Genomic DNA, 27,389 nt, shown 5'->3' on the forward strand with positions numbered 1-27,389 from the left:
CGGTGTAAGGGGTACTTTCATAGGAACTCTGATGGAGTCTCCCATGCAAGGAGGGTCTCTGATGTTAAGGGTCTCTGATGGTGACTTTGATGTAAAGGAGTTCTGATGAGGACTCTGATGTAAAAGGGGTTCTGATGGGGACCCTGATGTAAAGGGGTTCTGATGGGGACTCTGATGTAAAGGGGTTCTGATGGGAACTCTGATGTAAAGGGGTTCTGATGGGAACTCTGATGTAAAGGGGTTCTGATGGGAACTCTGATGTAAAGGAGTTCTGATGAGGACTCTGATGTAAAAGGGGTTCTGATGGGGACCCTGATGTAAAGGGGTTCTGATGGGGACTCTGATGTAAAGGGGTTCTGATGGGAACTCTGATGTAAAGGTGTTCTGATGGGGACTCTGATGTAAAGGGGTTCTGGTGAGGACTCTGATGTAAACGGGCCCGGATGTAAGAGGGGACTGTCATGTAAGGGGAACTTCGGTGTCAGGAGGTAAGGGGGACTTTGATAGAGACTCCCATGCAAGGAGAGACTTTGATGTAAAAGGGTTCTGATGGGGACTATATATATATATATATATATATATATATATATATATTATACATTTTTGTTACTTATTTATACACATTATAAACTTTTTTATTTATTTTTTTGAATAGAGGTTATGATCATGGAAACTCTGTTCTCAGTGGCATTAGGCTCTGTTCACACTAGTGTGACTTGTCATGCGACTTTGGACTCAAATTGATTTCAGTGGCACCCTTTCCAATCTTAAAGTTGCATCGACTTTGAAAAGTTTCCTGCACTACTTTGATACTTTCTGCACTACTTTGATACGATCGATCCCCCGCTGAGAAAAACGGACTCCGTCCGACGGACGGGGTGTGTGAAAGGGGCCTAAGGGGCCATTGGAAGACAGGCAATGCTGTTCGTCCAGCTCAGCCAGAAAACTGACCACACTGGGATAGATGTCCTGCCTAGTGCTGTCAGTTTGCAATAGGAAAGCAGGGGAACTGGCTGGATTATCAGGTACTGTATTTCACGCAAAGGAAGAAATACAAAGAGAACAGGATACTTTTGAAACAAGCACATGGTACAACAAACACTAATCAAGAATATGAAATGCTTGGGTAACAAACATTTTCTCTCAGCTTGCCAAGTTGGCATTGCTTATCAAACGCGCCCATTGGACTGCACTGCAACTGTGACCCAAACGCTTGCAGTTGCAATGTGTTAAGGCCCGTACACACATACCGATTGTCGGCCGAAAATGTTCGGCCGCCGAACGATCGGCCGATTTTCGGCTTGTTAGTATGATGGTTCCGACAGCCGACAGCGCACTTTCGGCCGAACAGAATCTGTCGTGCAAGCATTAAAATTTTTGTTGGCCAACACCAGAGCGGCCGATTGTTCGCCAGTCAGTACAGATTTCGGCCGACAGACAGCAGATTAGCAAGACTGGGCATGCTCAGAAAAGAAAAAAGACAAGGAAAGTTAACCATCACATGACATCACTTCTGCAGTGGACTGTTGTTGGCCGACAAAAAACGTGTGCAGTCTTTTGCACTTTTCAACAGACAAGACAGCCCTTGGACAAAAGACGGCCGATCGTTCGGCCGACGATCGGTACGTGTGTACGGGGCTTTACTTTAATCACTTTAAGGCTCCGTTTCCACTATTGCGACTTGTTGTGCGACTTGACACATGTCAAGTCGCATGTCAAGTCAAAACCCATTGTTTACAATGAGGTCCGTTATAACAGCTGCGACTTGAGATGCAGTGACTTGAAAAAAGGGTTTGCACTACTTTTTGGGCGACTTCAGTGCGACTTGTCCCTCATGGAAGGAAGTCGCACTGAAGTCCCCAGAAGTAGCCGCAAACAAGTCGCACCACAAAGTCGCACTAGAAGTAGCACGACTTTGTAGCCGCAATAGTGGAAACGTAGACTAAGACTGGAAGGATTTGCCCCCTTAATGACCAGGCCACTTTTTTCAACTTGGCACTACGTGACTTTAACTGACAATTGCGCAGGCATGCAATGCTGTACCCAAACAACATTTATGTCCTTTTTTTCCCCGCAAATAAAGCTTTCTTTTGGTGGTATTTGATCACCTGTACGATTTTTTTTTTTTTGCGCTATACACAAAAAAAGAGCGGCAATTCTGAAAAAAAAAAACTATTTTCACATTCTGCTATTTAACATTCCCCCCAAAAAAATTTAAAAATCAAAAATGTTTAACATTGTAGGCCAATTTGTTTTCTGCTACATATTTTTGGTAAAAAAATCGCAATAAGTGTATTTTGATTCGTTTGCGCAAAAGTTATCGCGTCTACTAACTACGGGAAAGATTTATGTCATTTTTTTTTTTTTTACTAGTAATGGCGGCGATCTGCAATTTATTGTGGGACTGCGACATTGTAGCGGACATATTGGACCCCTAACTGACATTTTTGCCACTTTTGGGGGGACCAGTGACATTACTACGGTAATCAGTGCTAAAAATATTCACTGTTACTGTAATAATAATACTGGCAGGGAAGGGGCTAACATTGTGGGTGATCAAGGGGTTAAATGTGATCTTAGGGGAGTGATTCTAACTGTGGGGGGCGTGGTTTGTGGAATGACCATAGAGACCTGTAATCATATATAGAAGGATCACAGGGGCTCTATGATCATTCCAGGGAGAAGGCCAGTCGGCTGTGTTTACAACAGCTGACCGTTCTTCTCTCTCAGCAGGGAACGATCGCGGGTGTCAGGCGGCCATCAGAGCCTCCTGCCCGCTGCATCGGCTTCCCCGCTGACGAGCTAGCCTCCTGCTCACGACCGCCATACAGTTACGGCGATTTGCGCAGGAGCGGCTGCCTGCCGCAATACATCTGCGGCGGGCGGTCGTAAAGAGGTTAATGCAAAACCGCCGTTTGGGGAAAAAAAAAGGCATCCAGGAGGTGACAGTATCACCTCCTGAACCCCTGAAAACTGGTTCTTTACCACCCTCTGAACAGCGATCCACAGTGCACTACAGCTATGTGAGCCAGTGCAGTAACCTTTAGCAACTGATAAGATTTCAGTATACTAAACTTGGGCCAAACCAGCAATTCTGATTGGTTTCTGTGCATAACATAACAATCAAATGAGCCCAGAAAGGGCACTCTATAGACAAGCTGCTAAAATTCGAACATGATTCAACCCTCTGTGCCAATGAACTTCTCCTACAGCAGCAAAACAAACACTCTGTGAATAGGAGAACACTGGACTCATTGTTGCCTTTCTCAATCCTTGTCCTGCTACAGACTTTCCAGCTGTCAAGGGTTAACTCCTTGTGTGCCTGTAAACCGGTGGCAAGGGTTAAACTTAGAGCTAAGCGTAAGGTGCCCGTCGTACCCTGTGTCTAGGAGTGGGTTGGTGCATTCCATAACTGTGCACAAGTTCATTAAAGGTGTGTTCCTTCCACCAAATGGGAGTGTACTGGTTGTGAGTGTGTGTGTCTCTTGTCTGCTCTCCCCATTCTGTATTTGTCTCTCCTGGGAGGTCAGAATTCCCCGAGGATTGCAGTGGGAGAAAGTGCAAAGCAGTGGAGTGCCATGAGGAAGTCATCGACCTCAGGTAAGGAGACCTCCTTTCTTTGAACCCGTCACAAAAAACTCAAAAAGTTTCTTCCTTACGCTGATGATCCTGTGTGTAATATTCATATTGAGAATCGGTCATTGAACAAGGGCGGTAGGTGATTTTATATTGTACGGCGGGGATCTTGCATTTATTTGGGGCTGAAATTAAAGCTAAAAATTCCTTTTTTGTATTTGCAGCCAAGCACGTGTTGTACACAGCACTCAGGCTCTGTGTACCTATGGAGTTTTACTTTATGATGGCCGTATACATTCTTCGATTTTATTATCTAACAGATCAAAGCCATCAAATCGGCAAACAAATTGAATGCCCATATCTTCCCTTTCAATCAATTTAGATCAGATTCAATCAGTGAATGCCCATATCTTCCCTATCAATCAATTTATATCAGATTAAATCGGTGAATGCCCATATCTTCCCTTTCAATCAATTTAGATCAGATTAAATCGGGGAATGCCCATATCTTCCCTTTCAATCAATTTAGATCAGATTAAATCGGGGAATGCCCATATCTTCCCTTTCAATCAATTTAGATCAGATTCAATCGGTGAATGCCCATATCTTCCCTTTCAATCAATTTAGATCAGATTAAATCAGTGAATGCCCATATCTTCCCTATCAATCAATTTATATCAGATTAAATCGGCGAATGCCCATATCTTCCCTTTCAATCAATTTAGATCAGATTAAATCGGGGAATGCCCATATCTTCCCTTTCAATCAATTTAGACCAGATTCAATCGGTGAATGCCCATATCTTCCCTTTCAATCAATTTAGATCAGATTAAATCGGGGAATGCCCATATCTTCCCTTTCAATCAATTTAGATCAGATTCAATTAGTGAATGCCCGTATCTTCCCTTTCAATCAATTTAGATCAGATTCAATCAGTGAATGCCCGTATCTTCCCTTTCAATCAATTTAGATCAGATTCAATTAGTGAATGCCCATATCATCCCTTTCAATCAATTTAGATCAGATTCAATCGGTGAATGCCCATATCTTCCCTTTCAATCAATTTAGCTCAGATTCAATCAGTGAATGCCCGTATCTTCCCTTTCAATCAATTTAGATCAGATTCAATCAGTGAATGCCCGTATCTTCCCTTTCAATCAATTTAGATCAGATTCAATCGGTGAATGCCCATATCTTCCCTCTCAATCAATTTAGATCAGATTCAATCGGTGAATGCCCATATCTTTCCTCTCAATCAATTTAGATCAGATTCAATCGGTGAATGCCCAATGCCCATATCTTCCCTTTAAATCAATTTAGATCAGATTCAATCGGTGAATGCCCATATCTTCCCTTTCAATGAATATAGATCAGATTCAATCGGTGAATGCCCATATCTTCCCTTTCAATCAATTTAGATCAGATTCAATCGGTGAATGCCCATATCTTCCCTTTCAATCAATTTAGATCAGATTCAATCAGCCAAGGTGGGAAAATATTGATACATCAGCAGCAATTAGATTTAGTTAATGAATTCAATCATCTTTCAGATTATGAGATTGCATGGATAAAACTGATATGTGATCAACAACTTATGAATCCTATTGTTCTACTTTCAATCCAAATCCACTTTCCTAAATGTATCATGATCGAATCAATATAGATCGATTATTCCTATCAGGAGAGGTCAGTTGGAAAATAAATTGATCATTTATCAAAGCATGTATGGCCATCATTATCAGTGAAAATAGCTATACAATTCTATTCTATTCTTTTCTGCTACTCACGTGTGTTATATTTTATGTAAGTGAGTGGTAATAATTACTGAACATAATTACCGACCTTCGAGCAAAGAGGAGGGAAAATGACAGATATTAAGGTTCGTCAGTAGGAAATATTGAGAAAGCTAATGGGATTCCTTCAGTTCTTTGTAACATTATATGAAAGCTTTTCCTAGATATTTCTTTCTGTATAAATAGTGCTGGCTTTATAAAATATCAACGAGCATATTAAGCCCCCGTTCACACTGGGGCGACCTGTCAGGCGACCTGGTCGCCTGACAGGTCGCCGTAGGTCGCCTGCCATACAGAAGCTGTGGACCCGTTCCAATAGGAGCGACACAAGTCGCTCCGACTTAGAAAAAGGGTCCGGAGCTTCTTTGGGGCGACCCGGAGCGACCTGCATAGACTTCAATGTTATGAAGTCCGTGCCGGCCGCTCCGAGGTCGCGGTGCGAGCAGCGCGCCGCGACCTGTGTGGTCGCTCGGGGAAGTCGGATCGCCCCAGTGTGAATGGGGCCTAAATCCAAATTCCAAGAAAACATAATATTGTCTAATTACAAGAGTCATGTGGATTCTTGAATCTTGGTGTGCTTTGTTTATTTCTTCCAGATCTGTGTAGTAATCCACTGTGAAACGTTTCCTCTGTGCAGGAACTTCCTGTAATAAAGACCAATCACTGCTGCTCCCTCTGCAGGGTGACTGGTCTTGTCTCCGCCCCTTCCTGTGCTTTTCTACAGGCAGCTTATGATGGGCGGAGCTGCTGGTTCACACTCACAGCTCCCTGCACAGACTATGTACAGCATAGCAAAGATGTCACTGATACTTTTACAAGGTGATATCTGGGTATGTAATATCTGGGTATGTATATTGGCCTTTTTATCCTTTGTGCTGTGGAATATACAGGTATATCAAAATTGTTGCTTGACACCTGCCAAACCATTAAATGTACCATTTAAAATATATGGTTGTTGTTTTTCTGCCAAGGGATTTGTATTCATTTTTATTCAATCCTGAGATTTGTACAGCTCTGCCACATAGCACAGCCAGTTTAGTGATCTCACTTTTCTCTACTGCTGTTAGAACAAGAAAGATAGGTTTACCTCCCTGTCCCAAGCCTGTGATTGGACAGTATTTCTGCCTCATTCACACAGGCAACAAATTGAAGTCAGTGGGACTGCACCGCAGAGTTGTGGTGTGGTATACCCATGTAAAATCCCTTTTTGTCCATAGAAGAAAAATAGAAAACGCCCCCTAAAACAGGCAGGATCACCTTCTGAAATCCTGCAAACCTGTTCACAGCGGCCTTTGAAAAGTGATCCACTGCGGATTACTTTTCTGGAAAGAAGCATTCGTGATTAACTAAGCTTGTATACACGATGTTCAGTCAGGACTGGCAGTCGTCACTGCTAGTTCATGCTACTTGTGTAGCCTAAACCATAGAACCCCTATTTGTTCTATCTGTACCTGTTTGAAAAAGTGCATATCTACGCTGAATTGTGTACCTGGAGCTGGCAGAAAAATACAGTATAAAATATGCTTGTTTTTGCATGTTTATTGGCGTATGGCATTTAAAAGCCTATGTGCCATTGGATATAATTAATTAGCGGCAAACCCTATATATCGAGGGCTGATCTGCACTTTCCCCGATATATCAGAATCGGCCACCAAGGTGAACAATATTGCCGATATTTCAGGAAAGTGCATGTATGGGAGTGGTGCCTGCAGCTAGAGGAATCAACCCGGTATCGGCGTCCATAGCCAACGGTCGGCTGTCTTGTAATGCCAACTGACGCTGCTGAGAAGCCGCTCGGCTGTTATTACAAGGAGGGGACGTCCCCCCCTCTCGCTGCCTTTCGCGGCTCGCCCGGGTCTCCTGTCCCACCGGGAGACCCGGGCAACCAGCCTGCACGGCCGCCGAAGACCCGATCAAAGCCGCATTTGGCTCAATGCAAAAACCCGGAAGTGATGTCACTTCGACGTCAGATTCAAAAAATGACAGCATTCAAAACAGCCAAACTTGGCGTTTTAAAAGCTTTTAAGTGCAGAGGAGGGGTTTGGGGTCTTTTAGACCCCTAGATCCCTCCACAACAGTACCTGTCAAAGAAAGAAAAAAACGATATCGGTCGATCACTAGCACATTTACGAGTGCATGTGAATAAATTATACCAGGTAGTTCCTCTCTGAATGCAGGCTTGGGGCATTTTTATTGCCCCGATTGCTACTCTAAATTCCAAACCTAAATGCGTGTATGGACGCATTGGCTTAAAAAGGGATGCGTTTAGAAACTTTCAAAAAAAAAAAAAAAGAAGCGAAAAATGCCTAAAAAAGTTGCATTTTTTCTGCCCAAGTGCATGAGGCTTAACAGTGAGAAATCAGCTAAAGGGCCTTTTCACACTAATCAGTTTTTCTTGTTCAAAGTGTTCTCTGAATGGCACCTATGCCGAGCAGTCGGCCTCCTGTGTTCAAAATGCAGCAGGGCAACCACTCGGCACAAGACCCGGGAACAAGTGGAGATCACTGGAGATCACTGGTGCCTACTACAGTGAATTCCAGCTTCTAGAGGGATCCCACGGGTATGGTATATACATAGTAACATTAGTCCAAGCTGGATCAATGTAGCTATGTAAAAATTTCCATACCTGGAATTCTTCTTTAAATAATACATTTTTTTAGCGTTCTATACATCAATCGAAAAAAGGGACAACCGAGGAAAAAAGGGATTTGGCTCTAAATGAGGGAAAGTCCCTCCACATAAGGGACAGCTGGAAGCTATGATCTATGGGGGACCCCAGCGCCTGCACCACAATATAGGCAGCTGCTATACGGCCCCAGGATAGGGGAGAGCAGCAAAATCCAAACCCCCCGGCCAGAGTCCCAGGACCCCCGGAGTCACCTCCATCCCCCCCCCCCCCCATGTGCAGAGTCCCCCAGTGCACACATATGCCAGACAACGAACTTCCAGCATGCTGGTGCAGACCTAAAAGCTGGCTCCCCTGAGGACACCGCAGGCTCGTCACCCAGCCCTCCTGTCACACAGAAATCTCCCCCAGGGAGCCCATGGAGCAGAGGATGTGCCCCCCTGCACTCCTGCACTGGTGGCCCTGTCTATGCTGCTGCTAGAGGGAGCCCGGGCAGCCATGGATGAGTACTCGGAGATACAGGAGGGTTGGGGTGGCTGTAGCAGGGGTGGGGTAGCAGTACCAGCGTGGGGTGAAAGGATAACAGTAGTGGGGTGGGCTATCAGTACCAGCATGGGGTGGCGGGAGGAAGGGGGAGGGGTAGCTGAAGGACCGGGGGAGGGATGATGGCTGCCGAAATGCATCTTTGCCTATGCAGACAGAAATTCTTGCACTGGGCCTGCCAGCAACCCTTTGCAAATGCTGTCCAGGAGAATAATCAATTAAGAAGACTACAATAACAAGGCTGATATTGTAGCTAATATACCTCCCCCCAGTAAAAGTGGTACCAGCCACATGAGTATACATAGCTTCCAACTGTCCCTGATTTCCAGGATCTGTCCCTGATTTGGAACAAGTCCCTCATGTGTCCCTTTTTTTGGTCTGATCTATATAGTTGTATGCTCACCAGCCACTTTATTAGGTACACCTTGCTAGTACCGGGAGGTCCCCAATTTGCCTTCTGAACTACCCTAATTCTTCATGGCATTGATTCAACAAGGTGTTGGAAACATTCCTCAGAGATATTGACATGATAGCATTACGCAGATGCTTCAGATTTGTCGGCTGCACATCCATGATGTGAATATCCCACCACATCCCAAAGGTGCTCTATTGGATTGAGATGTGGTGACTGTGGAGGCCATTGGACCTCATTGTCATGTTGAAGAAACCAGCGGTGAGATGATTTAAGCTTTGTGACATGGTGCATTATCCTGCTGGAAGGAGCCATAAGGAGATGGATTTTGTGTAGACATAAACGGATGGACATGGTCAGTAACAATACTCAGGTAGGCCGTGGCGTTTAAACGATGCTCAATTGGTACTAAGGGGCCCAAATTGTGCCAAGAAAATATCTCCCACACCATTACACCACCACCAGTCTGAACCATTGATACAAGGCAGGATGGATCCATGCTTTCATGTTGTTAACTTCAAATTCCTACCATCTGAATGTCACAGCTAAAAAAAAAAACTCATCAGACCAGGCAATGTTTTTCCAATCTTCTATTGTGCAATTTTGGTGACCCTGTGCAAATTGTAGCCTCAGTTTCCTGTTCTTAGCGAACAGGAGGGGCACTAGGTGTGATCTTCTGCAGCTGTAGCCCATATGCTTTAAGGTTACATACTTTGGTTGTAACGAGTGGTTGTTTGAGTTACTTTTGCCTTTCTATCATCTCGAACCAGTCTGCCCATTCTCCTCTGACCTCTGACATCAACAAGGAATTTTCATCTACAAAACTGTTGCTCACTGGATATTTTCTCTTTTTTGGACCATTCTCTGTAAACCCGAGAGATGGTTGTGTGTGTAAATCCCAGTAGATCAGTCGTTTTTGAAATACTCAGACCAGCCCGTCTGGCACCAACTATGCCACGTTCAGTCACCTGCATTCCCTTTCTTCCCCATTGTTATGCTCAATGTGAACTTCAGCAAGCTGTCTTCACCATATCTAGATGCCTAAGGGCATTGCGTTACTGCCATGTGATTGGCTAAATAGCCATTTATGTTACCAAGCAATTGAACAGGTGTACCTAATAAAGAGCCCGGTAAATGCACTTTTTATTTTTCAAAAAATGTTTCCCCGTGCTAAACCTTTCATCCAATTTCTAACTTGCTGCATTTGCAAAAAAAAAAAAAAGCCATTATAAAGTAATAATAGTAGTTAAAAAAAAAAAGCGCTTGTGGGTTTAACTGATTTTTTCATTTATATAATTCTCCTTTAAGGGGGTGTGGCAGGGTGTGCGTACTATACCTACATACTTTTGCTAATAGACGCCCCTCGTTCCCATCTCAAAAAGTTGGTAGGTATGGAGTTCACAGTGCTTAGCGCCTCATCACTCTCTTCTCCATTGGCCTAAACAGTATAGTTTTAATTCAGTAATTCAGAGTCAAACCTGTTGATGGTTCCAGGGGGCAGTCTGACTGTACTTGTATAGCTGACCACCATTGTATGTATGTGAGCCTCTAGTTCAGGGATCTTCAAACTACAGCCCTCCAGCTGTTGCAGAACTACAAGTCCCATGAGGCATTGTAAAACTCTGACATTCACAGACATGACTAGGCATGAAAGGAATTGTAGTTCCTGAACAACTGGAGGGCCATAGTTTGAAGACCCCTACTCTAGTTTATTTGTCCATCTTTGATAGACATAGGCACGTGGACACAAGGGGAGACCTGTACTTTTTTGTGCTTTGGGACGTATTTGTCTGATACTAACCGCCTGCCCTGTGAGGCAAATTGGTGACACTGAGGAATACAATCACAAGTGGTCTTCACATACACCATACCTTCAAAGGATAAGTTCCTCTGGGAGAGTACCCTATTACTGTATTACTGGTTTCATCCTGGTTACAGTCATTAACCACTTGCCGACCGCCGCACGACTATCTACGTCGGCGGTCAGCCCCTCACAGGCAAACTAACGTAGGGCTACGTTGCTTGCTTGTGAGGGTCTAGGGAGCGAGCGCGCGCCCCCGGGGGTGCGCTCCCGCGTGGTCACGGACCCCCCCGCGCGTGTGACCAGCGGACCCGATGTCCGCCGGCCACTCGGCGATCGGCGGGGGAGAGGGAGAATGTCAGGCAGCTTGTGTAAACAAACTGCCTGTCATTCTCCTCGCTGCAAAGACACTGATCACTCGGATCTACTATGTAGATCCGTTGATCAGTGTCCTTACAGCTGAAGCCACAGCCAATCACAGTAGAAACCATGCCCCTAGGGACACACACAGCCCCTCCCTCCCAAATAAAGTTAACCCCTTCACTACCAGTGTATTTTTACAGTAACAGTGCATATGTATAGCACTGATTACTGTAGAAATGTCACTGGTAACCCCAAAAGTGTCAAAAATGTCAGTCAAGGGTCCGATCTGTCCGCCGCAATGTCGCAGTACCGCAAAAAAAATCGCAGATCGCCGCCATTACGCGTTAAAAAAAAAAACAACAAAAATGACAAAAATCTTTCCCTTTGTTAGTAAACGCGATAACTTTTGCGCAAACCAATCAAAATACGCTTTTTGCGATTTTTTTTTACCAAACATAGGTAGCATAAAACAAATTGGCCGAAAATTTTAAAAAATTTTGATTTTTACATTTTTTTGGGGGGGAATTTCATATAAAAAAATGTGAAAAATATTGCTATTTTTGCAAAATTGACTCTCTGTTTTTTTTATAGCGCGTGATCAAAAAATCGCACAGGTGATCAAATACCACCAAAAGAAAGCTCTGTTTGTGGGAAAAAAAGGATGTCAAATTCGTTTAGGTACAGCGTCGCACGACCGCGCAATTGTCCGTTAAAGTCACGCAGTGCCGAATCGCAAAATACCCCCTGGTCGGAATGGGGGTAAAATCTTCCGGGGCTTAAGTGGTTAAATGATATAACTGCCTCTGCCATACTGGGTCCTGATGCCTGCCCCGGGGACATTTGTTTGCCTTGCCTTTGACTTAGTGGGAATGTCGGTTTTTTTGGTCTCTCTGGCCCTGAGGAAGTTTTAGAGCGAAACACGTCGGCTTATTGGGGACCTCTGAACTGCGCTTGAACAGAGACCACTGTTACCAATTGGTACACATGTATCAGAGCTCCCACAGGGAGCATCTTTCTACACATGCTTTTATTACATGTTTGTAATGTCTGTTTTATGCTTTTAAATTAATAAATATGTCTTTTTTTACAAAATATTGTGTTTTAACTGTGATCATCTCTTCCACATTGGCCTTTCCAAAAGCCCCACTTTTTCTTTCTGTGTATTTTTGTTCTATATAGGGGTGATGGCCAGATAATCACGGGAATTTTTGTTCGAATATGATAGACATTTGTTTTATTTTTCCTTTCACTCAAAAGTAAACCTGTCAAATCTGAGAAATTCAGACATAACGTATGCTGAAAAATCTATAAGCGGAGGTTACTTTCAGTGAAAACAGCACGTCAAAACAATCAGTAGATCCAGGCATAAAGAAAGCTGATTTTTTTTTTTTTTTAACCAAGCTTGTCCCAACCTCTCCCACCTCCCCATTGGGCCATAAATGTGATTGTCATCTTCAGTGACTAATAGGGAGGCTTAGCAGATGGAAGAGGCAGATTCAAGTTCAACTTTCTCAGCACTTTGGCTTTGCATGTAACTAAAGCTGTCTGCATCTCTAGATTCACGGATTGTTTTGATATGAGATTATCACTGAAGCTAACCTCTGCCTAAGTATTTTCTAAAAGTTTTGCTTTAAAATGTAACCTAAAGGAGTTTTGCTAAAAAAAAGAAAGAACAAATGTCCACAAGTGATGTCATAATTATTCCTGGTGTATGCCTCCACCATCCGCCACTTTGACACGTGATCTGTAAATCAATACCACTACCAAAGGCTGAAAAGCTTACATAGATCTCACCACTACAGGAGGGCACTAGCGCTTGTGGCTACATACCCAGTTTACCAATTCCACAGACTTTTCACCATTGGCGCACCACTCTTCCTGATAGGATTTGTCCCAGGAGTTCCCCTGTATATTACCTTGCTATCTTCTTCTCTCATGTGGATAATGTGCTGGTTTTATGTTTTATTGTACTTCACAATGCTGATTTTTTTTTTATGTGTATGTAGCATTGCCCCTGTAAGAGCTGCTAGATATTTTCTCTGCGGGTCCCCCTGGTTACCAGCACACGGCCATAAGCAAATGCAATTTCTCTTGGCTCACACTTTAATAATCAGTCCAGGGGTATTTGGTTGCTTTGTTGTTTATTTTATAATGGGGATAGGAGAAAGAAATAGTGGGATAGTCCTATTAACTATTCACAGTATTTGAGGACTTCTATCTTCTCTACTTTGCCTTGAGATGTCGAACAGCCAGGCTGTCAATCCATCCTGCCACTTTGGATGAATAGGAATTAAGTCTCATGGTTCCTTCAAGACGACTTGGTGGGCAAACTCTTATCTTCAGGACACTCTCCCTAGTATCCTCTCTCTCTCCGCTGACACCCGTCCACTGACTATCCTATGAGCAAGGGTGGCTCCCCTCAGGTCCGGCCCCTTGACACGAGTCCCTGTACTCACGTCACGATACTGCAGCCACAGGGTCTCCAGTGTCTCCACTCTCAGTCAGCTTCTCTGGACCTCTGGGTTCAGCTTCTCTCAATCATTCCTCTGGCCCTCAGGACGACCTCCAGCGTCTGCATGGCACCTCTACAAAGGAGGAGGCAGCCGTCCCCTCCCTTTGGGACTCCGCTCTCCAACGAAAGACTCCTCAGCACATGTGCTCCTGACTTTTATACAGTTTCTCAGAATGCACCGAGGCGACCTGCCCTCTGCCAATCATCGGGACTGTATCAAAAGCCTATGCACCCATTCGTCAGCCGCCCCCTCCTTTCGGGACTCCACTCTCCAACGAAAGACTCCTTAGCACATGTGCTCCTGGCTTTTATACAGTTTCCCAGAATGCACCGAGGCGACCTGCCCTCTGCCAATCATCGGGACTGTATCAAAAGCCTATGCACCCATTCGTCAGCCGTCCCCTCCTTTCGGGACTCCACTCTCCAATGAAAGACTCCTCAGCACATGTGCTCCTGGCTTTTATACAGTTTCCCAGAATGCACCGAGGCGACCTGCCCTCTGCCAATCATCGGGACTGTATCAAAAGCCTATGCACCCATTCGTCAGCCGTCCCCTCCTTTCGGGACTCCATTCTCCAATGAAAGACTCCTCAGCACATGTGCTCCTGGCTTTTATACAGTTTCCCAGAATGCACCGAGGCGACCTGCCCTCTGCCAATCATCGGGACTGTATCAAAAGCCTATGCACCCATTCATCAGGTTTCCTTCCACTGTCCAACGTGCCTCCCTATTGGACTAACGTGAAACACTATCTAGACTGAATAAATCACATACTGAGAACAATGAGCAGACCTCGCTAACAGATCCTGCTCTCTGGTAGGCAGAGAACAACATAGATTTACCTGCAGCCCCTCTGGTAAGCAGACAGAACTCAAAACTCTATTCTCTTACTAGCACTTACCTAGGAGGGTGCTACATGTACAAGCATCAATGTTCTTTGTCCAACATTATTGAAGGAGAGCTCTTTTGCGCTTACAGACAGGAGTTGCCTGATTTCCCATGGCCAAGAGCACGTTCATTTCATGTCTTTCGTTGCCTGCCCAAGAGACACAGCAAAAGGAGAAAGGAAATATCTGAAAGTGAGGGAAATTCCCTCTTATCTTATCCCCGAAACAGGTAGTGCTGCTATAGGATTTCTCCTTCCCTTCTAGTTTTTTTATAACTGTGAAATTTTGGATTTTTCCTTACTCTCTGTACCTATGACTTTGGTCACCAGGACAAGGACCAGTGGAGCCAATGACAGCAAATGCTGTCCAAAGATATACTTTAAAATGAATTGTAAGATCTGTGATCCTGTAGTACTCCAATATTCCTTTGCACCCTTTTGTAAATATATACTGTCTTTTTAGGTATGGAGGAACATGTGACCTTCTCCCAGGATGCAATGCTCGGGCCTGTGCAGCCAATAGCCAGGCTTGAACATTGTCACATGAAGAAGAAGTAGTAAGCGCATAGCTCCCAACTGTTACTGATTTCAAGGGACTGTCCTGACATGGAACAGTCCTTCATTCCTCCTCATTTGTCCCTCATTTTAGTCTGATCTATATGATTGTATGTAAAATGCACTTTTATTTTTTCAAAAAGTGTTCCCCAGTACTAAAACTTTCATCCAATTTATAAATGTATAAACTTCAAAAGACAATATAAAGGAATAGTGGTGGTGAAAAAGCACTTGTGGGTTTAACTAATAATTTTTTGTATAATTCTTCTTTAAGGGAGCGTGGCAGGGGGTGTCCTATACTTACATACTTTTGCTAATAGGTGTCCCTCATTCCCATCTCAAAAAGTTGGGAGGTATGTAAGTGGAACTTCCCTCTCTCAATCAACATTGACTATTTTAAATCCTTATGCTGCTATGCTGTACTAGTAACTAGATAGGAAAGTATATCATATTTACTTGCTTTTACATTTCTTCAGTTACTTCCTAGTTTACTTCATAGCAAATGATGTCATACATTCTAGGAGTCTTTAAAGGGGAGATGGGGTTTTCTCAGCCAAGCACACCCTCCTGCCTGCATGCATGAGCTAAGGGCAAATGGATTCCAGGAAGTAAATGCTACGAGAACCATCTGCCCTTAATCAAGAAAATGCAAGGGGATGTTTTCCAAGTAATTTCTTAGCAAAATAAAGCATGGAGATATGGATGGATGGATGGTGAGTTTGCTTTGAATATTCAAAGTGAATTAACCACATAACGACCGCCCCCTGCAGTTTTACTGCAACAGGCAGCCGCTCCTGGGCAAAGCGACGTAATATAACGTCGCTCACTCAGGAGACTCTAGGGGGGTGAGCGCTTTCCCGCAGCTGAGAGAGAAAGACAGACGGCTGATGTAAACACAGCCGTCTGTCATTCTCCCTTAGATGATCACAGAGGCTATGTGATGCTGCTATATAGGATTGCATGTCTCTGTGATGATCTAACAAGCCACGCCCCCTGACAGTTAGAATCACGCCCCTAGGGTCACATTTAACCCCTTGATCACCAATACAGTTAACCCCTTCCCTGCCAGTGTCATTTTTACAGTAACAGTGCATATTTATAGCACTGATTACTGTAGTAATGTCACTGGTACCCCCAAAAGTGTCAAAAATGTCAAGGGTCCGATCTGTCCGCCGCAATGTCGCAGTCCCACAAAGAAAAATTGCAGATCGCCGCCATTACTAGTTAAAAAAAAAAAAAATTACATAAATCTTTCCCATAGTTAGTAAACGCAATAACTTTTGCGCAAACCAATCAAAATACGCTTATTGCGATTTTATTTACCAAAAATATGTAGCAGAAAACAAATTGGCCTAAATTGTTAAAAATTTTTGATTTTTAAATTTTTTTTTGAGAATTTTATATAAAAGAATGTGAAAAATATTGTTCTTTTTTCAAAATTGTCGCTTTTTTTTTGTTTATAGCGCAAAAAATAAAAATTGCACAAGTGATCAAATACCACCAAAAGTAAGGTCTATTTGTGGGAGAAAAAGGACATCGATTTCGTTTGGGTACAGCGTCGCACGGCCACGCTATTGTCCGTTTAAATTAACGCAGTGCCGAATAGCAAAACAGGGCCTGGTCTTTGAGCAGCCAAATCCTCCGGGGCTAAAGTGGTTAATAGCATTTTTAGTTTGTGGTGCTCAGATACAGTATAGTTCTGCTTTAAACTTTGACACCCTCCAACACAGAGCTTACACAGGGTTTGGATGCCCAGCACAATGGAGGAACAGAACAGTGGGGAAAAGTTAAGGTAGGTGAGTAAAATTGGATGGAGGTTGTCTTCACAAGAGAATTAGCCACCTTGCCCCGCATAGAAAAATTAAGCGTTTTTTTCAGTTGCATGGCAGCAGCAAATGAGAACCTAGATATCTGCCTGGAGATGTTTCATAACACTTCTTAGTAGCCTGTAACTCTACTGCTGTTGAGCTATGAGTCCCAAAGTGCTCTGCAAGCTTTTGGTGGCCAAGACATCCTAGGATTATTAGTTACATCCTTGCTCAAAAGGCAAATCCGTGTACTGTTACTTTGTCATGCCTCTAACAGAGCTTTATTAACCACTTAAGCCCCGGAAGATTTTACCCCCATTCCGACCAGGGGGTTTTTTTGCGATTCGGCACTGCGTGACTTTAACGGACAATTGCGCGGTCGTGCGACGCTGTACCTAAACAAATTTGATGTCCTTTTTTTCCCACAAACAGAGCTTTCCTTTGGTGGTATTTGATCACCTGTGCGATTTTTACTTTTTGCGCTATAAACAAAAAAAGAGCGTCAATTTTGCAAAAATAACAATATTTTTCACATTTTTTATATGAAATTCCCCCCAAAAAAGTCAAAATCAACATTTTTTAACATTTTTGGCCAATTTGTTTTCTGCTACATATGTTTGGTAATCGCAAAAAGCGTATTTTGATTGGTTTGCGCAAAAGTTATTGCGTTTACTAACAAAGGGAAAGATTTTTGTTGTTTTTTTTGTAACGTGCAATGGCGGCGATTTTTTTGCGGTACTGCAACATTGCGGCGGACAGATCGGACCCTTGACTGACATTTTTGACACTTTTGGGTTTACCAGTGACATTTCTACAGTGATCAGTGCTATACATATGCACTGTTACTGTAAAATTACACTGGCAGTGAAGGGGTTAACTTTTTTTGAGAGGGAGGGGTGGTGTGTGTCCCTAGGGGCGTGATTCTAACTGTGATTGGCTGTGGCTTGAGGTGTAGGAACAGTGATCAATGGTCCTACATAGTAGAACCGTATGATCACTGTTTCTACACAGTGGAGAATGACAGGCGGCTTGTTTACATTAGCCGCCTGCCTTTCTCCCTCTGCACCGACATCGGGTCCGCCGGTCACACGCGCGGGGGGGTCCGTGACCGCGCGGGAGCTGGAACGCGCCTCCGGGGGCGCGCGCTCGCTCCCTAGACCCTCACAGGCTAGCGGCGGTCGGCAAGCAGTTAAAGTCTTATAGGGAGCCTTCAGATGATGACTTGTTTTTATAGGAGCAGTTTTCAGCTCTGCCATCCTTTTCCTTACTTCAGTATTTATTGACTCAATGACCTGGAGAGAGCATGTTTGTATGTCTCTGGACCCCTGATATACACATGCTTTTTCTGGATCAGTGACTGAGTAGAAGGATCTGGATGAAAGCCCTGGAGCGTCTCCATATTTCTCTCCAGACAGGTCCCTTTAACAAGTCATGGACATCATTGTATTGAGATCAGAGCAAGAGAAAACTCTGAAAGAGAAAGTTCTGTTGAGTGTCAATAACTCTCATTGTTGGCTGTGTACATATTGTTGCATCATCATTTGAATACATCATAGCTTTATTTGATGATGGGGACATTTGGAAGATTTATAGCAGTAACAATCATTACAGCACTAATCTGAGTAGACAGTCTAACTTATATTAACTGCTGAGCTATGAACATAGTCACAGCATTCAAATTTCAAAGGCCTGATTTTTCAAAGGATGCTATTTATCCTATCAGGCAGTTACATAGTTACATAGTAGTTGAGGTTGAATAAAGACAATAGTCCCTCCAGTTCAACATTTGTAGGTGTGTGTGGCCGTAATCATCTCTCATACCCCTGAATGTTCTGATCCTTGAGATGTACGTCCAAGAGTCTTTTGAAAGCAACCATACTTCCAGCAGAAACCACCTCTTGTGGTTGAGAATTCCACAATCCTGTAGCCCTAACAGTAAAGAACCCCCTGCATTGCCTGAGATTAAAACGCTTCTCCTCTAATTGCATTGTATGCCCTCGAGTCCTCATGCAATCCTTTCGACTGAATAGCTTTTTTTCTATGCTGAGATCACCATTGAGGTATTTATAAATTGCAATCATGTCCCCTCTCAGGCATCTCTTCTCCAGGGAGAATAAATCAAGCGATTGCAGCCGCTCCTCATAATTAAGGTCCTCCAATCCCCTAATTAGTTTAGTTGCCCTTCTCTGGACTCTCTCCAGCTCCAACACATCTCTCCTGAGGACTGGCGACCAGAACTGGACAGAAAACTCCAGATGCGGGCGGACCAGAGTTTTATAAAGTGGAAGGATTATAATTTTATCTCTGGAATACATCCCTTTCTTTATGCATGCTAATATTCTGCTGGCTTTGGCAGCTGCCGCTTGACATTGCATGCTATTGCTTAGTCTATCATCAACCAAGACTCCCAGATCTTTCTCCATTTTTGATTCCCCCAAAGTTTCCCCTCCTAATGTGTGCTTTTATGTGTTTAGTCCCCAAGTGCAAAACCTTACACTTCTCCACATTAACCCTCATTTGCCATGTCGTTGCCCACTCTGTTATTTTGTTCAGGTCATTCTGTAGGATATCTGCTTCATGCCGTACAGCTATTGCCCTGCCCAATTTTGTGTCATCTGCAAAAACTGATATAGAACTACTGATCCCGTCCTCAATGCTGTTGCGGTCGATGCCTGCAGACCTTATTTCATAAATTAAGCGCTTGTGGGGAACTGTATCAAACGCCTTAGCGAAATCCAGGTACACCACATCCACTGGTCTCCGCCTATCTAGCTCATAGCTCACCTCCTCGTAGAATGTTAAGAGATTGGTTTGACAAGAACACCCATTTGTAAACGCGTGCTGATTACTGCTGATGATGTTATTGTCTTTAGCAAACTCTACGATATAGTCCCGTATCATCCCCTCCAGAAGTTTACATACTATCGATGTCAGACTGACAGGCCTATAATTTCCCGGGACATGCCTCTGCCCTTTTTTTGAATATCGGTATCACGTTAGATTTCCTCCAATCCCCTGGTACATTTGCTGTCATAATACTGTCAGCAAAGATCAGGAACAGTGGTATAGATATAGTCTTACTAAGTTCTTTGAGTACTATCGGATGTACGCCATCCGGGCCTGGTGATTTATTTGTGTTAATTTTATCCAGCCTTTCCCTGATTTGACCCTCTGTTAGCCATAGCGGCAAGTCCTGTGAATTACTGCTAACCATACAGTCATGGTCAGTGTACCCCTCCTTTTCCTGTGAGTTAAACCCCAGAGATGTAGTAGGGGATTCCTCCTCTACATTTATTAAACTTCAGGAAGATGAACACGCCTCATAATTCCGTTGATTCTCAGTCTGCTTCATTGTATTATTGGAAAGCGATGGGGAAGGACAACTATGGGTTTTCCTCGGACAGAACAGCAATGAGCTTTTGAGCCAGGACAGCAGTGAGCTTCCTCAGACAAGAAAGTAATGGGTTTCTGGGATGGGACAGTAATGGACTTCCTCAAACAGGACAGAAATTGGTTTTCTGGGGTGGGGCAACAATGGGCTTCCTCAGACAGGACAAAACTGTGTTTCTTGAGGTGGAACAACAATGGGCTTCCTCAGAGGGGACAGCAATGGGTTTTCTGAGGCAGAAAAGCAATGGGCCTCCTTGAGACAGGACAGCAACAAGTTACTCTGGGGCAGAACCGCAACAAGTTTCTTAATGCAGGACAGTGATAGATTTCTCAAATAAGGACAGCGGTGGTCTTTCTGAGGCAGAAGAACAGAGGATATTCTGAAGCAGAATAGCAATGTGTTTCTTGAGGCAGGGTAGTAATGGGTTTCCCATCAAAGGGCAGCAATATGTTTCCTGAGACGAGACAGTAATAGGTTACATTGGGGATAGACTGCAATCAATCTCTTGAGGCAGAACAGTGATGGATTTTCCAAGGAAGGACAGCAGAAGAACAATGGGTATCTTGAAGCAGGACAGAAATGGGTTTCCAAAGACAGATTAGCATAGGGGTTACCCTGTGGTAGAACATCAATGGGTGTTCAGCAGGGACCAGGCAAATTTTAATCCATGCATGGACAGGCTGAATGGATCGACTTGGTACAAACAGCCTGTCAAATTTTTTACAGTGTTGATGGGGGAATCAAGTGATTTTCTTTCCTTTCACCTGTGGAAGGAAATAAAATTGATTCATCTATGGCTTGTAGCAATGGGCTTCTTGACGCTGGAAAACAATGGGTTTCCTGAATCAGAACAGCAATGGGTTTCCAAAGGGAGTGCAACAATGGGTTACCCTGTGGTGGAACATCAGTGACTATCTCAAGGCAGGACAGCAATGGGTTTCCTGAGGCAGAACATTAATGTGTTTCCCGAGGAAGAACAGCAAATGGGTTTTCTGAGAAGGAAAGCTAATTTTATTTGAGGCAGGACAGCAATATATTTTCTAAAGCAATGTGCATCTTAAGCAATTTCTATTTCTCTTTAATCAACTGCTTTAGACACCTTTACATTATATACACTAGTACCTGTAAAAAATAAACACCTTTTGTAGGGGGAGGTCATTTCTAAAACGCATGCTGCATCTTTATAACAGTGGAAAGACAATTGCTGTTAAAGGTTAACATGAGGTAAAATGTGATCCTGGAGGTACAATCAAATGAAAGGTTTATGACTAGCTGTAAATAACCACAGTTATCTCTGGAACCTTGTATTGTTTACACTGGAGAACTTAAAGATATGAGAAATCATATACTAAGGGCATTGAAAAGAATTTATTTGCACTTTGAGCTAATGTCAAGGCACAATTAAAAAAAAAAAGAACATATATATCTTGTACATCTTAAATTTCCCATGTTTTATATCTTTAAACAAACTGGAAGTACAGTAGAAAAAACTGTTTATGTGCCATAAGTATAGTGTGCTTCTAGCTTCCCTTTTTGACATTACAACACAAGGTTTTTTTGGCTCTGAATTTCAAACCACATGGTGTCAGCCCTGCCTACTTAATTTCTGATACATTAGAAAGACCTCTCCCCTATCCTCATCTACATAACCCCTCCTTCTTCACAGGAAGTTATCACTTATCAACCAACGAGTTTTACAGAAAGTGAACAGGCATTGTTTTGCACTTATAAAACAGATATAACCAAATACTTTTAATGCTATATTAAAGGATAAGTCCACCTAAAACTAAAATCCCTGCATCTATACAGCTCCACGATCTAACACTAACCTATCTAGCCCTGTAAAAAGAAATTAATATGCATACTTTTTTTTAAGCCGGTCCGACCCGATCTCCAGCGGCGGAAGCTCTACAGAGGACACGGCTGACAATGGCTGTGAAATGAATGGGGAGTGACGTCACCCGTAGACTACTATGGGGCTTCCGTTGTCGGCTGTGTCCTCTGCACCCACCTCCACAGCGAAGCCCCGGCTGACAGCTCAGTGTGGGATTGGGTTCAAAAAAGGTATGTATACGGATTTCTTCTTTACAGGGCTAGATAGGTTAGTATTAGATCGTGGAGATTTATAGATGCAGGGATTTTAGTGTTAGGGTGGACTTATCCTTTAAGCAGACCGAAAGGGAGCTTTTGAAGCAATGCCTGTGTAATTTTGAGGTCTATGGACCTCAAGTCACATCAAAGTGAGACCAAAGTAGTTCAGGGACTACTGTGAAGTCACACAGATATGAGCATTACTCATTGGAAATCATGAGGTATGACTTGTCATGTGACTTTGCATGACTTGTCCCAAGTCGCAGGACAAGCCACACAAGTGTAAAAGGGGCCCTTTTGTTAGGAACCATTCATTTTTACAGCAGTCTTTTATAGGATTATATGAGCATTTACTGTAGTTTGAGCGTATCATTTACCAGTAAAATCCTCGCTTGTGAAGAAACTCAAATGAGACTGCTGGTCTCTGCCATCTTGGATGTGATGTCATCAGCCAGAGAAGACTCAGGCCCCTTTCACACTTGTTCGGCTTGTCCTGCGACTTAGGACTGCAAGAATGAGTACTGTTCATATCTGTGCAACTTCAAGTCGCAGCAACTTCAAAGTAGTCCCTGCTCTACTTTGGTCCGACTTTAATGCGACATGAGGTCCATTGACCTCAAGATTTCACAGGCATTGCTTCAAGTCGTTCAACTTTCAGTTTGTACAAGTGTGAAAGGGGCCTAAGAGCTCTCACTCAGAGCTATCACTGAAGTTAGACTTTACTTTCTGTGGCTGCTACATAAAAGCTTATGTAGGTAAGACTGGATGGGAGGAGTGCAGAAGCTGGGCCAGCACAGACAGAAATGAAACCTCCCACCCCAGAAGAGAAGAGGACGATGACATGCAAGGAGGGGGTGTGCTAGGGAATTGACTAATCAAATTTGCTAGAATGTTCACAAGTACGTTCCAGATGAATAAAAAAAGAATTTATAGAAATAAATAAAACTCTTTGTAGGAAGACCTTTTCTTTAGATAGAGTATGCGGGGTCTAGGCCATGCATGGCCAACTTGCTATTTTTCTTTTATATAGGAGATAAAGTAGAGATAAAGTGGAGATAAAGTGGAGATAGTAGCCACACTGTAGTTATAGCCACTGTTGTATGATAGATATGCTTGATTAATACCACCTAGCATTTTTTTTTATTAAGGGACTTAGGCAGGCCATACACGATGCAAATTTAGAACGGAAATCCAAATCGAAAGTAAAATCAATCGTTTTTCGTATTGTTAGTGTGGTATGTGCAACACGCTATTTTCGTACGACAGCCAAAATTGACTGATCCAACATGTTGGGGTTTTTTTTGCGAAAATTTGACAAATTTTGTATCATTAATGGGGGAGTTGTATGATTTCACCTAACAAAACACAGTACAGTAGCGGGTGTGTCCAGTAGAGGTGTGGTTAAAAGGTCAAAACAACAATGCATCACTTCCCATACTGGCGCAAAAAATAGTGTTTGGAAGTAATCTTATTGATGGTACACTCGTGTACTGTACGCGAGCGCCGCTTTCTATTATCGTTCGACGGGTCGTTCGAAATTCACATCGTGTATGGCCTGCCTTAGTTCCACTTTAAGTGTTTCTCAACCAGGGTGCTGTCTTGGTTACCACAGGGTATGGACTAGGATGTAAATACCCCCAAGCTCATCTTTATCGATGAGTGTTTTTAGCCTTTCTATCCCAGAACGTAGAACTGATACATATTTAATAGCACCTAAGGCATGCTCAAGTAGCCTCTCACAAATAAATGAACTAAGAGCCTTTGTTCCTCATTCATATTAGTGCTATTCTGCAGTTCGCTGCTTTGGTTCAAACAAACTCCCAAGCACATATGAAATGTTACCTGTTGTTGCCTGGTATTTCATTAAAATGATGGTGTCTTGTTTATGTTAAGCCCCACTGCTTGCCCTAATGTGTAGTGGCTGCATCAAAAGAAAGTATGAATTGTCATTCTTTTAAAAAGATTGTGAAAGAAAAGTTCATACTGTATATGTCCCAAATTATCTTATGTGATAATATTACTTGGGGAGTCACTTTAGCATGCCTAAAATTATATGTAAAGACAATCAGTAAAATGTAATATTAGCTTAAACATAGTTACATAGTTACATAGTTAGTGAGGTTGAAAAAAGACATCCGTCCATCCAGTTCAACCTATAATGTGTGTGTGTGTTTGCTGTTAACCGTACATTGTATACCCCTCTATGTTGTGGTCTTTAAGGTGGCCATCTAATAGTTTTTTGAAACTATCAATGCTCCCTGCTGATACGACTGTTTGCAGAAGAGAATTCCACATCCTTACTGCTCTTACAGTGAAGAACCCCTTACGTATTTTAAGGTTAAACCGCCTTTCCTCTAGTTTTAGTGAGTGGCCACGTGTCTTATTGTATTCCCTTTCTCTGAATAGTTTGTTCCCTATGCTAGGGTCGCCAGTACAGTATTTGTACATTGATATCATACTCCCCCTCAATCGTCTCTTCTCCAGAGAGAATAAGTTCAGTGCTTGTAGTCTTTCCTCATAGCTGATGTCCTCCATTCCCCTAATTATTTTTGTTGCCCTTCTCTGGACTCTTTCCAGTTCCAGCACATCCTTCCTGAGGACCGGTGCCCAGAACTGGACCGCATACTCCAGATGAACATTTTAGCATTTTAACATTTTAGTTATAAAAGTAATTTCTATTATTTCTGAATCTGCAGCTTTGATGTAAATAATACTGAAAGATCTCACTATGAAGGTCCTTTTTGAAGCATTTTCTGTTATATGGTGACACCGTCCTTTGCTTGTTTTCCCAGTTCTCCATGCTTTCCCAGTTGAGATTACAGGCAGTCATTCCAATACACAGACGTGTTTTAATGTTGTCTGGAAGCCCATGCTGAAAAACTGCATTCATGTAGACAAGAAGTGGCTGCAGAGAGGATGCATGAGATTATTAGCACTGTGTTAAAAAATAAAAAGAGATAAAAGTATTTTTTTTAAAAAAAGGGGGCAATTGTTTATGGTACAAAATGATTTACTTAACTACATAATATTCAATTGGCCCAATATGTGGGTTACTTGATTTAACTCATTCCACATCGCACTAGGCAATCAAATGTTACAGGTCCCCTTTAAATATTGTACACGGATACCCCTTGCCTAACAGTGCGTTTATAGACTACGTTTTCTAAAGCCCCTTACTGGAAGAACAGAATATTTTCACATTTTCCAAAAGGTCCCCAAGCACCAATTTTAGATACTAATACATTCTTTCCAACGCTAATGATTTTACAAAATTCACATTTTCCTTTTAAAACTCTTACCTGGGAAAAGATTGTTTTTGAGACTCAGCCAGCTACCCTTTGCACAAAGGATTTTACTGGCCTTCAGATTTTCTCCAGCTCACAGTCCAGAATTTTCTTATTCAGAGATGCATGTTTATAATAATGTAATCGTTGAGAAAAACGCTCCAGCCAAACTATTGCGGATTCTTATCGTCTCTTGCTTTGAATTAGGCCCGTACACATGATAAGAAAATCGGAAGTAAAATTTCGTCCGACGAATGATCTGCCGATTTTCGGATTGTTAGTATAGTGCTTTCGACAGCTGATTACAAATTTTTCGGACAACAAAAACTGGATGTGCAGGCTATAAAATTTTTATCGTACCTGAACACAACGTCCGATTTTCGTTTAATTAGTACAGTTTTCGTCCGAAAAAAATCATAAGAGCAAGACTGCGCATGCTCAGAAACGAAAGAATACATACAAAACAATTCAACAAATCACTTCTGAAGTTGAATTCTTGTACGACATCACTTCTGAAGTTGAATTCTGTTGTACGAGAATTTTCGTATGAAAGTAACCTCTTCACTTTCGGTATGAGACTAACATGCAACAAAAACCAAAGAAAATGAGTCTGATAATCTGATGGTGTGTACTAGCCTTTACCATAACCATTAACAGACAGACTGCTAACTGGGAGGATTTTCTTTCATTATCATCACCAGAGCAGTCTCTGTGCTGTAGTAAAAAAAAAAAAAAATGAGCTGCACTGGCATCCCTTTGCACAAGCCTTATGCCTCGTACACACGGTCAGATAATCGTACCAAAAAAAGTGCTTTCAAATTGATCGCATGATAACCGGATTGTTAGTACACAGCTTTCGACAGCCAATCACGTTTTGTCCAACAAAATCCGAACAAACATGAAAACTTTTGTCGTACTATAACTTAGCGAACAATCGTTTAATGAGTACAGTATGCGTTCGCTAAAAATAGATAGACAAAGACCACGCATGATCAGAAACACAAAAATAACCCGAAAAACTCTGGCTGCCATTGTTTTTGTTTTGCACTATCCGATATGTAGCTACGCAACCAGGAAGCTTTTCCAGAATCATACGATAAAAATCATACGTTTAGCACGCATTGTTAAAATAGAAATTAGTATAATGTAACAAAATGTGAGCGATAAGTCGTCCAATTATCTGATTGTGTGTACGAGGCATTAGGCTCCGTTCACATCTAGGCGTTTTTTGGGTGATTTTCTGCTCCTAAGCCTCAGCTCTAAAAACAAGGCAAATCCCATTTATTTCAATGGTGCCTGAACGTTCTGTTGCCTTAAGCAAAACACCCATCACTCAAAAAAGTACATGAGCTTCTTTTTTTGCAGATTACAGGAGTTTTTTTTTTTTTTTTTTATTGGTCACTTGTCAACCTAACAAAAAAACGCCTGCACAAAAACGCTGCAAAAACGCCCGAAAAATGCCTGTAAAAATAGCAGCGTAACCTTAGAAACTGTCTCATCCATGGAGGGTACTAATTAGGGAGCGTAAAATAAAAATGCAGCGCTGAAAGTAACTAGTGTATGTTTCATTAAAATATGAGTCCACTTCAAGACAATATATGGAGAAATCAAATCCACCAGAAACACCTTGGTGAATGAAAGTCCATAAGGTCAGTGACTGGAACAGTGAGAACCTCCACCACACAAAAAGCAGCTGATTGGCCACTTACCGGATATTAATGACCACTGTTCTCACAATGGTCACAAAG

The 27,389-nt window shown here is 42.7% G+C and overlaps 1 protein-coding gene across 1 annotated transcript in view; it reads left to right on the forward strand.

The window, feature by feature from the left end:
• The first annotated feature begins 3,460 nt into the window (after positions 1–3,460).
• The window catches only part of SEPTIN9 (septin 9), a 492,973-nt gene continuing 469,044 nt past the window's right edge, over positions 3,461–27,389 (forward strand). Inside the window, exon 1 of the mRNA XM_082272025.1 lies at positions 3,461–3,600. Coding sequence (XP_082128151.1) covers positions 3,579–3,600 — 22 coding nt within the window. The 5' untranslated portion in view covers positions 3,461–3,578. The remainder of the gene's footprint in view (positions 3,601–27,389) is intronic.

Source organism: Pelophylax lessonae, assembly GCF_965119305.1.
Source record: "Pelophylax lessonae genome assembly, chromosome: 11".
Classification (NCBI taxonomy): Eukaryota; Metazoa; Chordata; class Amphibia; order Anura; family Ranidae; genus Pelophylax; species Pelophylax lessonae.